Source organism: Natator depressus, chromosome 10 (genome assembly GCF_965152275.1).
Source record: "Natator depressus isolate rNatDep1 chromosome 10, rNatDep2.hap1, whole genome shotgun sequence".
NCBI lineage: Eukaryota > Metazoa > Chordata > Testudines > Cheloniidae > Natator > Natator depressus.
In genome coordinates, this window is record NC_134243.1 from 65,151,150 (window position 1) to 65,169,028 (window position 17,879).

Sequence of the window (17,879 nt, forward strand, 5' to 3'; positions counted from 1 at the left end):
TAACGTACAGCGCTGGCATAAAGTTCCTCAGGGACCTTATATCAGTGGAAGAAAGGCCTAAGAGAAATCAACTATCCCAAGTTCCCATTTCTCCTCCCATGTCTGGGTGGGCATGCAGCTGTCACAGGAGGTAGTAGAGGCCCGAGATGCCTCTGCCAGCTTTCTGCTCATAGAGAGTTCCCCTACACAGAAGCAATTCTTCACTGGTCATCTGAGGAGAATTCAATATACATTTTGATTGCATGCCTTAGTATATAACTGAGTACTTTTAATACTGCATTTTCAAATAATGTTCAGAGAAAATTAAAACCTTTTGTATACAATAAGATAGCCCAGGGATCAGCAACCTTTGGCCCGCGGCCCACCAGGGTAAGCCCCCTGTGTGGAAATAAATGATAAATATCATGTTAACTGTTGTCCAATGTGGAGTAGTGAGAAAAACATATCTAGTCTAACAGTGGCGGATTAGCCCCTGGGCCAGTGGGGCCCTGGCCAATGGGGGGGAGGGCAGAAAAATGGGTGCCCTGCATCCAGACCAACTCCACCCATCTGCCCGGTGCTCCTGCCGGGGAATGGGGCAAACCCCTGCGCCCCGACCCCACTCCGCAGCAGGAGTGCTGGCTGGGTGGAACTGGGCTAGCTCCCACCCCCCAACCCTGCTCCCCGGCAGGAGCACCCACTTGCTCTGGCCCAGGGCCCCACAAAACAGTAATCCACCTCTGTTAGTTTAGTCCAGGGGTAGGCAAACTTTTTGGCCCGAGGGCCACATCTGGGTGGGGAAATTGCATGAATGTAGCTGTCACCTTCAGCCCCCAACTAAAACCTCTCCAGCGCATCATCACAGATTTACAACCTATCCTGAAAAATGATCCCTCACTCTCACAGATCTTGGGAGACAGACCAGTCCTCGCTTACAGACAGCCCCCACAACCTGAAGCAAATACTCTCCAGCACCACACACCAAAAACACTAACCCAGGAACCTATCCTTGCAACAAAGCCCGATGCCAACTCTGTCCACATATTTATTCAAGTGACACCATCATAGGACCTAATCACATTAGCCATGCCATCAGGGGCTCGTTCACCTGCACATCTACCAATGTGATATATGCCATCATGTGCCAGCAATGCCCCTCTGCCATGTACATTGGCCAAACCGGACAGTCTCGATGCAAAAGAATAAATGGATACAAATCTGACATCAGGAATCATGACATTCAAAAACTGGTAGGAGAACACTTCAACCTCTCTGGTCACTCAGTAAAAGATTTAAGTGTGGCAATTTTGCAACAAGAAAAGGAGTACTTGTGGCACCTTAGAGAATAACAAATTTATTTGAGCATAAGCTTTCGTGAGCTACAGCTCACTTCATCGGATGCTGTAGCTCACGAAAGCTTATGCTCAAATAAATTTGTTAGTCTCAAAGGTGCCACAAGTACTCCTTTTCTTTTTGTGAATACAGACTAACATGGCTGCTACTCTGAAACCTGGAATTTTGCAACAGAAAAGCTTCAAAAACAGATACCATTAACTTGGGTTTGAATAAAGACTGGGAGTGGCTGGGTCATTACACATATTGAATCTATTTCCCCATGTTAAGTATCCTCACACCTTCTTGTCAACTGTCTAAATGGGCCATCTTGATTATCACTACAAAAGTTTTTTTCTCCTCCTGATAATACCGCATCTTAACTAATTAGCCTCTCACAGTTTTTATGGCAAATTCCACCTTCTCTGAATGTATATATATATCTTCTTACTATATGTTCCATTCTATGCATCCGATGAAGTGGGCTGTAGCCCACGAAAGCTTATGCTCTAATAAATTTGTTAGTCTCTAAGGTGCCACAAGTACTCCTGTTCTTTATTCAAGGTAGAGTGGCCTGTTAACACCTCTGCAGTCATAGGATAAAAAGAAGGGGTTAGTGGATTACAGATTTCTGTAAGAAACCATAAATCACATGAGGCACATTGCACATACACTAAGAAGACACCATAAATCCACTGCCTCTGTTCAGTCCATGATTTTTGGTCTCTAGCAGAGTAATGATGGTGGCATTCTTTTGGTCCTCCTACCTGTCTTTTTTGATTTGGGGTATACATTTAGTCCGAGCCTCTATTAAGGTGTTTTGAAGTCGTCTCCATGCTACTTGCAGGCATTTTACCCTTGTGACTGCCCTTTTTAATTTCTGTCTAACTAGTGTCCTCATTCTTGTGTAGTTCCCCCCTTTTAAAGTTAAATATTACTGTGGTGGGTTGTTTTGGTATTTCCCCCCCTACAAGGATGCTAAATTTAATTTCTTCATGGTCATATTTCTGAGCAGTTCAGCTATACTTACCTCTTGGACCAAATTCTATGTTGCACTTAGAGCTAAATCAAAAATTGCCTCTCCCCTTGTAGGTTCCAGAACTAGCTGTTCCAAGGGTCATTTATATCTCTGCATCACATCCTGAGGTGATATTTACCCAGTCAATATGAGGATAGTTGAAATCACCCATTATTGCTGGATTTTGTGATTTTGTAACCTCTCTAACCTCCATTAGCATTTAAAAATCACTCTCACCATCCTGGTCAGGTGGTCACTAATATATTCCTACTGCTATACTCTGATTATTGAAGCATGGAATTTCTATCCATAGAGATTCTATGGTATAATGTTTGATACATTTAAGATTTTCATCTTATTGACTCTATGCTTTTTTTTAGCATATAGTGCCACTCCCCCACCAGCACGACCTACCCTGTCATCTCTATATATTTTGTACCCTGGTATTACTGTGTCCTATTGAGTATCCTCATTACAGAAACTTGGTGGGATGCTTATTATATTAATATCCTCTTTTAATGCCAGGCAGTCTAGTTCACCCATCTTATTATTTAGACATCTAGCATTTGTATATAAGCACTTGTACATTTTGTCAATATTTAATTGCATGCCTTCATATGTTTTGTTTAAATGGAACTCTGTAGTGTTTGACTGTTCCTTGCTAGTTCCTATCTGTACTTTACCAACTTCTTTCCTATCCTCTGTACTAGGAATCTATAGTTCCCTCTTTAATAAATTCAACCCTAAGGGATGTTTCTATCTGAACTAAAAAAAAGGAGTACTTGTGATACCTTAGAGACTAACAAATATATTTGAGCATAAGCTTTCTTGAGCTACAGCTCACTTCATCGGATGCATGCAGTGGAAAATACATGCATCCGATGAAGTGAGCTGTAGCTCATGAAAGCTTATGCTCAAATAAATTAGTCTCTAAGGTGCCACAAGTACTCCTTTTCTTTTTGCGGATACAGACTAACACGGCTGCTACTCTGAAATCTATCTGAACTGTGTTTTTCCGTACCTGTCAGCATTCCCTCAGCCCTTAGTTTAAAAAATTCAATTAAGGTTGGACCTGCTTGCAAGCCCTGCAAACCCCCAAAAGGAAGGGGGTATCTCATGTTGTTTTGTAGTGACCCCTTCTGGCTGATGCATGGAGCAGCACTGATGAGCTCTAGAAAGACAAGCAACTGGTCCCCTTTCATCAGAATGAGTATCAACACAATGGAAGCCCTTTGAATGTGGTGGAGTAAAATGGGATTCATTGGGGTTTTAAGGTAAGTGTGGAGGACTCCGCAGGCAGGAAATGTGCAAGTCTGACAGTATGGTGTAGTGGTCTGAGCATATGTTTATCCAGGACGCTTGGGTTCTGTCTGCACATCTGCCAGTAAGGCAACTCACTTATTTTCTCTGTAATATAGTTCCCCATCAGTAAAATGGGAATACTAAACTGACCTACAGTATTTCAGAGGCATAGTGAAGTTTAATTCATTAATGTTTCTGAGGTGATTTCAGATCTTTGGATGCTGATGATTTGTATTTTTCCCTGAGGTGTCCGAGGCAATTTGTAGGACAAAAGAAAGACCGCTCTGAAAAATATTATTATAATTCCAATAAAAGATTATCTTTTAAGAAAGGAAATCTAGTTATTATTAATGGCTACAAAAATAACAAAAAATAAAGTGGCAAACACTTTTCACAATATTATCGCTCCATAGCTGACTTCTCAGGCCAGGTCTACACTAGACCTAAATTGGTGTAACTATCACACTTGGGTGTGAAAAATCCATACCTCTAAGCAAAATAGTTATACCAACCCAGCACCCCCCCGTGTAGACAGCACTATATTGATGGGAGAGCTGCTCCTGTCAACATAACTATCTCCTCTCAGGGAGGTAGATTAACTATGTGGACAGAAGCTCTCGCATCAGCGTAGGAGCATCGTTACTTAAGTGCTACAGAGATACAGCTGCGCCTGCATCAGTGCAGCTGTTCTGATGTAGATGCAGCATTTTAAGTGTAGACCTGACCTCAGTCCTCATCTTCAAAGGAAACCTGCACAACACCTTCAGAAGATGAGCCTGGGATCTTAAATTCCTAATTTTTCTAGACACTATAAATCCTGGATTTAATAAAGACACTGGATTTGTAGTTTATTACAACAAGCTGTAACCCATTAATCCCCTTTTGTCCTATGACTTCCAAGGTCTTAATGGGACACTTCACCTTGATGGTCTCTTACGTGTTAACTATTTATGCTTAATAATCTGTTCCACTTTCTATTTTGTTGTGACACTCTAAGTACCTTTATTCCAGACCTGAAGAGTTCACTGTCACTCAAAAACTTTGCTCTCACCAACAGAAGTTGGTCCAATAATAGGGCTAGGAACTGAAGCAATTGTGGTAGCTTGGGCTCAGGGTTCAGAGTAGTTGGGGGTCAGGTCTTGAACGGCAGGAGATTTTGGGAGAAGCAGTCTGGGGACCTGGGGTGGAGGTCCAGCAGTCAGAGGGGAGGGCAGGAGTAGCAGGACTAGCTCACTCTGGAGCGGAGGTCCGTGCTGTATGTTCACCGCTCAGGCGCTATCTTCCCCGCCAAAAGGTGCGTTTTCACAGCCAGTGAACTCGCTGCAAACCCCCGTGCTGACAAGGCCCCGCAGACTTCGCTCTGACCTCACTGAGTCTCGGCAAACCCCGCTAAGGCATAGCGCCGTCGGACCTCTACCCACTACAGCAAGCTGCAAACTGCCCGCGCCCGCTCTCCGCGGGCTCTCGTAGGGGGAGCGCTCCGGCTGTACCGAGGGCTGGCAGCGCAGACCCCGCCTTAGCAGGTCTGTGGGCGGCGAATGCCCGCGGCCCGCCAGACTCGCAGGGAGCCCCCTTCGTGGCTGTGCTTTTACAAGGGTTTTGCTCGCTCCCTCCCTGCCGCTCGCACCACCCGCCTGGCCAGGGCCGCTGAACCCACGCCACCCGCCTCTGCCTCGCCTAGCTAAGGCAGCATCACCGGGGCAGCGGCGCCCCCTTCCCCCTCTGCGGGCGGGAACCAGCACAGACACAGAACATGGCGGGCTCTCAAGTCCCAACTGCCCCCCCCCGCTCCCGATATCTGCGCATGCGTTGTAGGGAGCACAGAGGCCGTATCCCTCCGCCAAGCCCCTTTTGTCGGGGATATTTGTGTAATAAGATAATCCCCGCACCCCAATGGTAAGTGCCATGCGCCCCTCAAAGCGCTGCCCCCGCGCCGTCCCGGGGTCCCCCTGCTTCAGCACAGAGGGGACGCACTGTGGTGACCTGAGCCGCCTCTCCCCTCCCGGCCGCTGTGTCCCTCCGCCAGGCGCAGCAGCAGGGACTTTTGTGTGGGGCTTTTGGGCGCCGTTGAGAGGCGGCCTTTGGCGCCCGTGGTGGTTGTTGTGGACGGCGGCGACGGCCGGGCAGGCAGCACGGTAAGGCCCTATCGCCGTGCCCCGTCTCTCCCCCACCCCCCCGGGCCGGCCAAGCTTTTCCAGGTCAGTCTCTGCCTTTGTAGGGCCCTGTTACCGGATGTGGAAGTTGATCTCTTCGCTGGTAAAAAATAATTCCACTTCCCCCGGAACCCGGCGCCGCGGCTCCCTCCGCAGCGCCCAGCCCAGCCAGGATTTCCTGTTGGGGAGAGCGGGCGGGCCGGCCAGCCTTCCGGGGACCCCGCCGCACGGGGGGCGCATGGGGGCTGGGCGCGGGCAGGGCTCCGCGGGGTGGCGGGGCGGGGGTGGGTGTACGTATCAGGGGCGTGGGGGTGGGGAGGCTGCCGTGTGTGAAGGGATGGGGGCTCGCTGAGCTCTCTGGGGGGGGTAAGGGGTCTGTGTGGCGGGGTGCATGTTGGATGTGTTGTGGGGTGGGGAGGCTGCCGTGTGTGAAGGGATGGGGGCTCGCTGAGCTCTGTGGGGGGGTAAGGGGTCTGTGTGGCGGGGTGTATGTTGGATGTGAGTTGTGGGGTGGAGAAGCTGCAGTGTGTGAAGGGATGGGGGCTCGCTGAGTTCTGTGGGGGGGTAAGGGGTCTGTGTGGCGGGGTGTATGTTGGATGTGTGTTGTGGGGTGGGGAGGCTGCAGTGTGTGAAGGGATGGGGGCTCGCTGAGGTCTGTGTGGGGAGTAACGGGTCTGTGGTGGGGTGCATGTTGGACTTGTGTTGGGGGGTGGGGTGGCAGCAGTGTGTGAAGGGATGGGGCTCGCTGAGCTCTGTGGGGGTGTGTGAGGGGTCCATGTGGCAGGGTGCATGTTGGATGTGTTGTGGGGATGGGGAGGCTGTGGTGTGTGAAAGGATGGGGAGCTTTCTGAGCGGGGGGAGGTAAAGGGTCTCTGGTGGGGTGCGTATTGAATGTGTGATGTGGGGGTGGGGAGGCTGTGGTGTGAGAAGGAATGAAGGGGCCTTCTGAGCACTGGGGGATAAGGGGGGTGTGTGGCAGGGTGCAGGTTGGATGTGTGGGAGTTGGAAGGCTGTGGTATGTGAGGGGATGGAGGGGCTTGCTGAGAACGGTGGGGGGGAAGGTAAGGGTCTGTGTGGCAGAGGTGCATGTTGGATGTGTATCCAAGGAATGGGTGGTGCCTGTATTACCTCCTTCCCCGCCCAGTGCCGAGCACGTTGGCTTGGTTCATATTTGTGATCTGTGACCCCAGTGAGTGCAGTGTGCATAATAGTTGTCTCTAAAGCCCAGTTGTGTGTATGCTGCTGTGGCCCCATCTACTTGTCCTGTACAATGTTGTAGCGAGAAGTAGGCTAGTGGGCAGATGACAGGACTTCTCCAGTAGCTCAGCAGTGGACTTTTTCAAAGGGGTGTTGTCTCCAGGGTTGCATTCTTTTGCCTCCGCTTTGGCAATCTGACTGTGCGTTTCCTGCCTTGCTTTGGGCTGGCGTGCAGGTTTCTATCGTTTGTATCGACTGTAGCTTGTTTGGAAGTATTTCAGGCCCAGAAGTGCTTACATTTTACTGAGGATAAAATTACCCCATTTTGTAGTGTATCATTTTAAAATGCTTGGAATCTTTTGGGATAAAAGGTATAGTATACATGTAAAGTTACTCTCATAAATTGCATTTGTTTGAACAGTTGTATTGCCTGTCACCTCTAGGAATCGAATTCGTTTACATACTACCAGACCCCTGACAACAACCCCTTTTCAAATCTAGGGCTGTTAATATCAAACCCAGATTAGAATTCTAAGAATTTACCCCTTAAATCAGTTTTAAATGATCTCTTATGCCCTCTACTCAAGTGTTTTTTGCTTGATCTAGTTGGGTGTAATCTGGAGAAAACAGTAGGTATTAGTCCTAAATTTACATGGATAGTTATGTAAAATGAACTTTGAAATAGTTATCTGTTTTAACTTGTATTTAAAATTCAATGTACGTATTAGGGATCTTGAATTAGGCTAAAAGCTGGTTTGAATAAAATGTACGATTTAAAATAAAATCCATGTAAACTGAAACTGCCTCCTTTTCTTCAGAGTGTTAAGGATATATACAACACAGGTTGAATACCCAATATACTCCAGATATAACTCTTGCTCCCAATCCAGTTTCCTTATGTACTGTAACAAGCGCAAGTCCAAAAGTAAGGAGTCAAAATCAGTTCTCAATTAGTAGCACGTGGTCACCCACCATTCAGATAAGCCAAGTACTGTATGCTTTTCCTGAAAGCAGTTTGCTTCCAGGCTTTGGGCCTATCCACAGAATAGTAACTGTGTCAAGGGTCCTCATTATAGATATGTACCTTAAGAAACTGTTTTAATCTGAAGTGGGGACAACACATGTATCCTCAATTCGTACTGCAGACCTGTTTTATTCAAAGCTGTAGTACAGTTCAGGGATGTAGTTAAAACACAACTAGCTCTTGGCTGTCAAAACAAGATAGCATTTATTAGGGAAATAACAGTCTGATGAAGTGAGCTGTAGCTCACGAAAGCTCAGGCTCGAATAAATTGGTTAGTCTCTAAGGTGCCACAAGTACTCCTTTTCTTTTAACAGCTCTAATGTACATAAGAGACAAATGTATGCTTTCTGGCTCAAGGAAAAAAATATTTTCTGTAGTTCTGAACTGTACAGTGGAGTCTTATTGATACATGGGCATATTTAAAATTAAAAGGGTGAGAGAACGAAAATTCTGACAAAATTAAATCATTTGACCTTTGACCCACCTCATGACAGCAAGTGTGTACTATTCATATCGCCTGTTCTCTGAGGCTTGGTCTACACTGGGGGGGGATCGATCTAAGATACGTCGACTTCAGCTACGCTATTCTTGTAGCTGAAGTTCCGTATCTTAGATCGACTTAGAATCACTTACTTTGCATCCTTGTGGCGCGGGATCGATGGCCGCCGCTCCGCCGTTGACTCCGCTTCCGCCTCTTGCCGTGGGTTGCTGGCAGAGCAATCAGGGATCGATTTATCTCGTCTACACTAGACACGATAAATCGATCCCCGATAGATTGATCACTACCCACTGATCTGGCGGGTAGTGTAGATGTGGCCTGAGAGAGCAAACCTTTTCTGAAGCATATATCATGTTGAATTTTTGGTTAAATTATCTAGAAACAGTGGTTAGCTACCAGTAGGAGCAGAATTGCTGCACTGTTAGATTAAAAGGCTGGCATGATAAAACATAAATTAAAACGGTTTACTTCTGACAAACTGTATATTAAAATAAAATTTTAATTCTGCACTCTAGCTCAGATCTTTAATATCAGCCTGCATACTTATGTTGATCCCACGATGATGTGTGGGAATTATAGAATAATCAGTGAGTTATGACGATTTACAAGGAAATGACTCAATTTGATGGATTTATTTCCTTAAACATTATTGGATGCAACCTGTTAGATGATATATAAATGTGAAAATAAAATTAAGGCATCAGAAGTGGTCTTAAGAAGCATTACTGTATGGAAACAAGCAGGTACTAGTAAAACCATTTTTAGTTAGACGAGAGAGGGTTATTGGTGTTGATGGGGGCAATATCTTGCCCTGAATTCAACCATTGTGGTATTGTGTCTGAACTTGGAAAACCAGAAACAAGTTGACTTCAGTGATGATATTTTAACACTGATTAGATAATATAAAATGAGACGTTTGTATTTTATTTAATGAATTAATTTTTGCCAACACATTTATATATCAATATATGTTAGGAATTTTCAGTGTTTTCTTTGACAGCTCCCAGGGCACATATACAAAATCTAATTGAAAAATCTGATTTGTCAGAGATGCCGAATAAGTTTCCATTGAGTTCAGTGGGAGTTGTGGTGCTCAGTTCCTCTGAAAACCAGGTCAGTGATTGTATAGGCAGATTAGCTTTGAAGCACCAAAAGAAAAGGACTTTCTGAAGAATAAATAACAAGTGGCTGTGAGAAGTGGTGGGCCTTACATGTGTTCCAAAGCACGATTCTCTTGGTCTTTGTCAGACCAGTGGGGTAGCATATTCTATTTCTTTAGGCTTTGTTTACCTTGGATTTTCAGACATTCGTATAACTGCACTAGTGTAAATCCCTAGCATAGATACTGTGTATTGCTGGCACAGCTTACTCTGCAGTAAACTTTACTGGTGCGGGTCACACTGCTCTAGTGTAGCTGAAGTTTGGTCTGTGCTACCAACGTATGTCGGTATAATTACATTGCTCAGGGGTATGGAAAATCCACACCCCTGAGTGACTGTTATACCGGCCTAACTCCTGTTCACTCTGGTACAGCTACACTGGTGGCTGAAATCACAGTGTAAGCAAGACCTTAAAATGTTCTGCTACCAGCTGCCTCATTTCATATCACCCTAGCTGGTGTTGGTACTGCTGCATGGGGGAAGAGAGATAAACTCTGTTCTCTACAATCCAACATATCTAGAGCTTTATACATCAAATTTAATAACTTGAATTACCACTGAAAGTACATAAGGCAATACAGTTCCTTCAGGACAGATGTACTATGTTGATGGTATCTCACAGGTGTGCATTTGATTTTTGTTCCAGCTGTGGTGCCTAAGTGGTCTTCAAGGTAGCCATGTGAAGTGTATGGCAGTAACTGAGTCTAAAAGTCCAAAAACTCAAGAATCACTGTGAAGAACTTCAAATACAAACAAGAGCATCTTAATCAGTCACAGGCAAAACACTGCTGCTGGCCAATGACCCCATGTGGTTGTGCAGGAGCTATTGGGGTACAAGAGTACCCTCAGCTAGGGTGTAGTCTACACTTAAGTTTTGGTCGTATAGCTATGTCAGGAGTGTGAGAAAATTCACATCCCTAACCGACATAGCTATGCTGGCAAAAGCCCTAATGTAGACACAGTTAAATCATCAAAGTCCTTTTGCCAGTGTAGCTATTTTAATTGGGAGCTGGTATAAGCTATACCAGAAAAAGAACTCTTGTGATAAAAGCTGTGTGTTCACTAGGAGCAAGTGCTGGTCTAGCTATACCAGTATACCCTTTCTAGTGTAGAAAAGGCCTTGCAAACAAACAATTGATGTAGCAACTACTCATGTTACAGGCTCTAGATATTATCCTCAACCTCCTGACATCTTGTTTGTCATGTCTGGAAGAAGCCTGTTGATTCCTTTTTTTTCAATTTCAGTAATGCAGCTGGAGAGCCCAAAGACCATACTATACTGGTCAGATGAAAAGGATGTATACAGTATTTGAAAAGGAGCCTCTTTCCCTACTCTCTATAATGCTCAGTCCCAACTCTATGGAAGTCCAGTGGCAGCACTTAATTTATAGTGGATTCCTGTTTTAAATGCAAAACCCAACTCAACGTTGACTATAATATTTTACTGTACTGCATATAGGGCTAGATACTTGGTCTTGCTTGTTTCACTGTAAGCAGCCGGAGTGTCACAAAGTGACCTTAAAGCTGTCCTAAAGGCGCAGCTGAGGATTTCTCTGGCAGGGGAAAAATCCTAGGCAGCTGATATAAAACCCCTCCTGGGATGCTGTCATGCTGGCAGAGGAGTGGTGGGGAATTGTTCTGGGGTGGAGGGTTGTGCTGAACAGATTTTGGGCCAGTGCAGCAGTCTGTAGGGGGCTGTTCTAGCCCTTGTACATTAGGACAGCTCTTTGGTTGCTCTAACTTTTATGCCAGGGCTAGCTCAGAAGCAGGAAAGTTCATAAAAGATAGCGAAGAGCCACCCTTGCCAATATCCGCCCCAGTATAAGAACATGCACAGTTGCATCAGGCATGGGCTTGATACCGCCGAGAATTGCACACACATTTTTCAGCTCCTAAGGACAGCTCTGAATTCCAAAAGCTACCAATATGCTGAGAAATCTACAGTAGCTTCTGGGAAGTACCATCTAGAGAAGGTGCAAAATCGTATAATTTAAGGTCCAATGTGGTTATGCACAAGTTTATTTGTACAAACATATTTTTCTGTTCAGGCCATAATTTACATGCAAAACGTGAGGGTTCTTACCTGTGGGTGTAGACTGCGTTTATTCCCATTGACAAGAAAATCAACCGCAAGTTAAAAGTTTATTTTAAAAAATAACCCATTTTGAGTTTATGTAAGTGCAACAAACAAACAGCACTCCAAAAGCAATATTAGAACAGTTTTTCACAGGTCATTTTTAATTAAAAAATTAATCAACTTTAGCTGAGTAGTCATGAGAAATATCGTTAGTGATATGTTTTTTGTTTGTGGAAAGTTTCTAAGTGCATAAATCTTATAGTGAAAGAACTAGTTTGGTCTCAACAACTATAGTATCACCGCTGCTCACTGCTGTAAGTTATATAATTTGATTTTATTTTGTAACTGGCCGACAATGTAATTTTTCTCAGGGTTATTTTTACCCTTGTCTCCACAAGATGGCTCCGTGAACATTTCTTTGGATATCCTATGAGAAATAAAATTAACTGTACTTGTAGGTCACTGAAAATTAGATGTAATATGTAAACTCTTGAAAAAGAATACTTTAAGTCTAACTTTAAAGCTAGCCTGTAATAAACATATAATGGATAAATGACATGACAAAAAAGCTAATTTTATTTGTAGTCTTCCATGTCATTTCCTTTGCCTTGGTTGGGACACTACTTATTAAGTATAGTACAATTCAGTTAAACATCATTAAGACATCAAAATCAAATGTTAAGAAAAGCAAAATATAGTAGTATAATTTGAAAGAGAATGCTACAAGCAGTGATTCAAATGAACAAAACAAACCCCTGAGAAGGTGTCTTCAAATATCTTTGAGAGTGTGGACTGAAATACCTAATGGGAGCAACCCCACAGGGCACCAGAGCAAAAGTTTATTTACTTGCTCCTTTGAGGGATGCTCTTGGAAACTCTTAAAAGAAGGTTGCATCAGCGTTCGGACACCCCATGGCAAGAGTGATGAAGTTTGTTTTTTTTGTATACAGCTAGATTCCTCCTCCATATGGGCTTTAAAAATAAAACCACAAAATCAAAGGAGAGAAATAAGACTGTGATGTTCATGAATTATGCTGAGAGCTGGTCAAAACTTGGAATTTAACAATTCTCAACCTAATTTGGAATTTGAATTCTGACATTTCAAAATTTCCTTTTGTCCCATATTGGAATGAAAAGTTTGAAATTCACTGTGAAACAAAATATCTGAACAATTTTGTTTTGGAATTATTTAAATGACCTTATCAAAGGTTAAAGCACTTTGTTTCAGCTTTATCCATTAATAGGTTCATTTTCCCCCCTCAAAACTGTTTTCACAATTATACTGTAGCCTCTCAATAATATATTCTTCACTTTTTTCCTGTTCGTGAGTTTGTTGTGGAACAGCCATTAAGAACTTATTAGCTTGATGTTTTCCATTGCAAAGATTCTTCCTGACAAAAGTAAAAAGACACGGTCCCCTCTCTTACATGGGCTGATTTTACTTTCTTACACTAAAAAACAGATTGGTTCCTGATACTAGAAGTAATATAGATGTCTACAGTGCTAGTCATCTTGTCCTCACTCCTTCGTTTCTCAGTCAGGAACTACCATAATTAAAGAAGTTACAAAGAAAACTTTACAAATTCATTGGTTTTGTGACTGATTTTGACTCCATTTAAAGAGAATGAAATTAATAGTTTAATGGTATTTCTTCCTGAACTGCCCTATCATTTGTGTGATGGAATTGGAACTGTTCTGTAATAATTTATAAATACTGTATATTGACCTGGCTCTTGGGATTTTTACTGTATGAATATATTGTTTTTGTTTAATAGGGGACTGTAGGGAAAAGCAAGCAGGAAAGGAAAGAATGTCTCAAGATAATCCACTTGTGAGCAAACGTTTAAGAGTTAAGAGGCAATTTCAGGACAGGAAAATGCTGGGAACGTAGAAGGTCAAAAGAACTATGGCAGATTTAATAAGGGTCTCTTGATCGAAGGTGTGAGGGGGGCAGTTGTTCAGAGCAACCAGGCTGACACAGGCACCCATTAGACTGAATGTCTGAAGAAGTTAAGGCCTGCTTAAGTTACCATCAGGCAATGATGTGCCCTTCACTCTAAAAGCTTTGTTCCTATTTATAAATAAATAATATTTTGTTTTTAAGAAGCCTGTCTGCACACTGGGCATCACTAGTCATGGACTTCCAAAGGGAAGAACCTCAGGTTTCCAAACTCAGTTGGACCTGCAGGGTGAGAACAGTTGACGTGCAGGGTACTGTAGCCCAGGCCCTGATTTAAGTGTGGGAGAATGAATTGCGGAATTCCACCCTAGGACAGATAAAGGCGTGACAAAGTGCAGTGAAAGAGACCAAAAAAGAGGAGCAGCTAGACCTATAACCATGAGCATCGGTAAATTACTCCATCAAGAAATATATATCATGCTTCTCATAAACTATGACTAATATAATACCGTCTGAACCATTTGTCATGCATGACTGGAAAGTAAATTGGTAAACCCCATTCTCATTCTTAGTATCTTTGCAGATGGAAGCATAGATAAAAGAATGAAAAATTCATTATGTTTTGGCTGGTTGTTTAAACTGTGTTTTAAATTCTGGACACTGTAATTATTTAATTTTTAATATTGGGTCTAAGGTCAGTCAGTGGTTTTGCAAAGCTGTTGTTCCAGGGAGTTCTTGTAGAAAATGCATATGTTTAGGGATGTTTTGCCACATAGGTTTATTTTTTTCCTTCTGCCTCTTACCCCCCGCTCCCCAAAAAAAGCAAGATCTGTATATTTATAACTGTACAGGTATCAGTAATTTAACTGTTTTTTTCAGCTGTGAAAAAAGTTGTTATAGTCATTGTCTTGGGACAGTGATTAGCCAAATTTATGCAAAAGTCCATATGTTGCCTTGAAAATGATAGAAACCTAAAATAAAGTGCTGCTTTTCAAAGACACCCATTTTATACAGAAGGGAAACATTAAGTGCCTTTTTTAGAGTTATATATGCTGTGTGAATTTGGGAGGAATACACGTAGTACTAGCAATTACTAGTTGTAATTTAACATGTCATATCTTATGTAGGAACTGTTACGGAAAGATTCAACTAAGCCTTGCATGCTGTTTTGTAGATGTAGATTCAAAACATTAGATCTTCTCGAGCATCTTTGAAAAGTTTCCTTGGGTAATTTTATCAGCTTTTATCTCCAAAATGACTTAACCTGCAACTTCACCCTTGATTTGTCCTACTACTTCTTAATTATCTTAGCTGATGTGTCGAATATAACAAAATGGCTTTTTACTTAATCACGGCTTTTCACTTAGCCGTAAGTATGTGTGGTGCAGGGGAAAAAAAAAAAAGTCTACCATTCTGTTGTTAGTGGATAATGCTGCAGAAATGAGTTTTTAGGGTGGACTAAATGAGAGAGATTTATATTCTGAGCATAAGGAGCATGGAAGAAGGCACAGAAATGTTTGTGGTAAAGGGAGCATAAAAGAAAGAGTTATTGAGGCCAGCGTCTTTCGAAGTTACAGGGTGTCATACAAAATCTCCACTCTGGGTACAGTATACACAAACAACATAGATCTATCTATCTATTACTTGCCTTGTGAAGTCCACAACCTCGTTGAGGCTCCTAAAACGTGCATAGAAATATAGCCATGTATACTATTAAAATTAGAATGTCTAAAATTGAAAACATTTTATCCATAAGTCCTTAAATTACTATTTCTACCAATTCTGCATATTTACAATAAAATAATGTGCTGAACAAGCACTATCAAATTGATATCAGTACTATCTATTGCCATCACTCAAATGTATACACTAAAAAATAAAATACTATTCACATATTTATGCTTTCAACAATATTTCTTAACAAATCTTCTTCATATGGAAAATATATTAATATAGAAAATAGAAAAATGTTTAAATACTCCTCTGAAGAAATGTTCCAGCAGTTAAGTCTATTGCCAAACAAACAAACAAATCCTTTCCAGCTTGAAAGAGAATGTTCAGATAAGGTAGCATGTATATTTGAAAGTGGTGAAGCAGCTAGATATATTAAATATGAATTTCATAAATTTTAGAAAGTATGGGGTTTTGTGTGTGTTTAAATGAGCATTTGCCAGATTAGATGGGGGGATTCTCTTTCAGACTTAACTATTTTTCTGAAATGATGAATTCTGGATTTTTGGTTTTTATTTTGAATTTTAGTTCAGTCATTTTGAGTCACTTATAGTGAACATGTCCACTGTTTCCAGTGCTTGGCTATGGATTTCCCTTGCAAGTTGTACTTTTTTTTGTGTTAATTTTGGCAATTGATCTGGCTTTGGTGTATTTACAAGGTGAAGCCACAAGTGGTCCCAAATTCCTTGTCTTCCCTTTCTTGGCAGTACAAATTAACCTTTTTGACATATTAGTGTTACCATACAGTACACTAGAGGGAATTCTGTAGAAAAGTTATCAAAAGTATTGTGCTTCCTGTCTATCATAATGTAGTTTTAGCATGGCAGATCCTTAATTAATCAAAGTAAATATCTTTTCTGAATATATGCAATGCCAATGGGAAATATGAACAGGGAACATAAGTAGCTGCACTAGGTTGCAATCAATACCAAGTAAGAGAGTATCAATCATTGTTTATTTAGAGAGTATATAGCCAGTTCAGTCTAATTTGAGGCTGCAGTAACTTTTAAAGAAGAAAAACCTTCCACAGCTGTGGACAATAATGCAAGGAATATTAAGTAATAAACTCTTCACCCAACTTCAACTCTATTTGAATGACCAAAAAAGGTTGCATGAACAGGTTGGCTGTGTATTAAGCAGGTGAGGAAACTTGTTATAGTGCCTAAAGCATCATCTCATTTTTAAAAGCGTTGCAAAAAAAACCCCCAAAAATTATGGAGAAGAAAAATAATGATTGATATTTTTTAAAAACTCTGGTAGCATTTGTACACTTAAGAAGTAGTGTCCATTTAATGTTAAACTTTTCAACATTTTCCTCCTACATTATTTCAAGATGTCCTTGGTAGATTTGGGAAAGAAGCTTTTAGAAGCTGCACGAGCAGGTCAAGATGATGAAGTTCGCATTTTGATGGCAAATGGAGCACCTTTTACCACAGACTGGGTAATAAAAAAATTTCATTTCTTTGAAATGTTTTTACATTATTTTTGTTTTCTCTGTGATATCTTCCCTGGAAAATAGTGTAATTAAACGGTTGGAAATCTGTACAATCATATAAACCTACATTGAGGTTTATATATATATATTCCCATATTGAATCTGAGGTTGGACATTGGACTATGGTATTGCAAATTGAAACTGGCTAGTTAATTGTATTGTTGACCTAGGAATTACATACCCAGGACTATTTTGGGCACTTAAAAGTAATTGATGATCGTGAACTCTGAATGAGTTAATCTTTTAAAGGCAATCCAGGTGAACTTTGGAAAATATAATAAAATGTGTACATCATTCAGAAAGAAAGCTTATCCTGATTACATGACCATGTGTTAGTTTAGGAAGAGGGCCCAATTAATAGCTTTATTCTAATTGCTGATGATCAGCAGAAGTAGGGTCAATGACAAACACCAAAGGTGGAAGTTGGTAGAGTTCGAATGTGTATGTGACTTTGAAGAGGCAAGCCATAGACAGTGCTCTCTTCTCTGGATGATGGGATCTTGTTGGCAGAAAATCTTAACTTGGAAATTTTTCTTTTTATATTTCTTTCCTTCAACTTGCTGCTCCTTCTTTCCATGATATTAGAAAGGGAAAAGATAGGATTATTAAGACAAACAGAGTTAGAAGTGGTTGATTGGTGCCTGGGTTCTGTACCTCCAGGATAAGAGACAAAACGAGAGGGTTGGAAGTGAGTACTTCATGCTGGGTTGTTTTTTTTTTTCTTTTGGTTTTTGTTAATAGTCCACTTTTGTACCACATTACAGTTGGGAACATCACCACTTCATCTAGCAGCACAGTACGGACACTATTCAACAACAGAAGTGTTACTTCGAGCTGGTGTAAGTCGGGATGCAAGAACCAAAGTGGACAGAACTCCATTACATATGGCAGCATCTGAAGGCCATGCAAACATAGTAGAAGTCTTACTTAAGGTAGAAACTTCTTTTTGTGTTATCTGCCATTTGAAACTGAACCTGAATCTAGAAGACTAATTAATCATAAATCTGCATAG

At 41.9% G+C, this 17,879-nt stretch overlaps 1 protein-coding gene across 4 annotated transcripts in view; it reads left to right on the top strand.

Moving 5' to 3' along the window:
* The first annotated feature begins 5,633 nt into the window (after positions 1-5,633).
* The window catches only part of GABPB1 (GA binding protein transcription factor subunit beta 1), a 37,877-nt gene continuing 25,631 nt past the window's right edge, over positions 5,634-17,879 (top strand). The window contains exons 1-3 of one of the 4 annotated variants that reach the window (XM_074966409.1): positions 5,634-5,766; positions 16,706-16,813; positions 17,632-17,799. In XM_074966409.1, coding sequence (XP_074822510.1) covers positions 16,706-16,813; positions 17,632-17,799 — 276 coding nt within the window. In that variant the 5' untranslated portion in view covers positions 5,634-5,766. Of the gene's footprint in view, positions 5,767-6,924; positions 7,353-13,701; positions 14,090-15,856; positions 16,513-16,705; positions 16,814-17,631; positions 17,800-17,879 lie in introns of those variants that run through there. The other 3 variants (XM_074966406.1, XM_074966408.1, XM_074966407.1) reach the window with 3 other exon arrangements.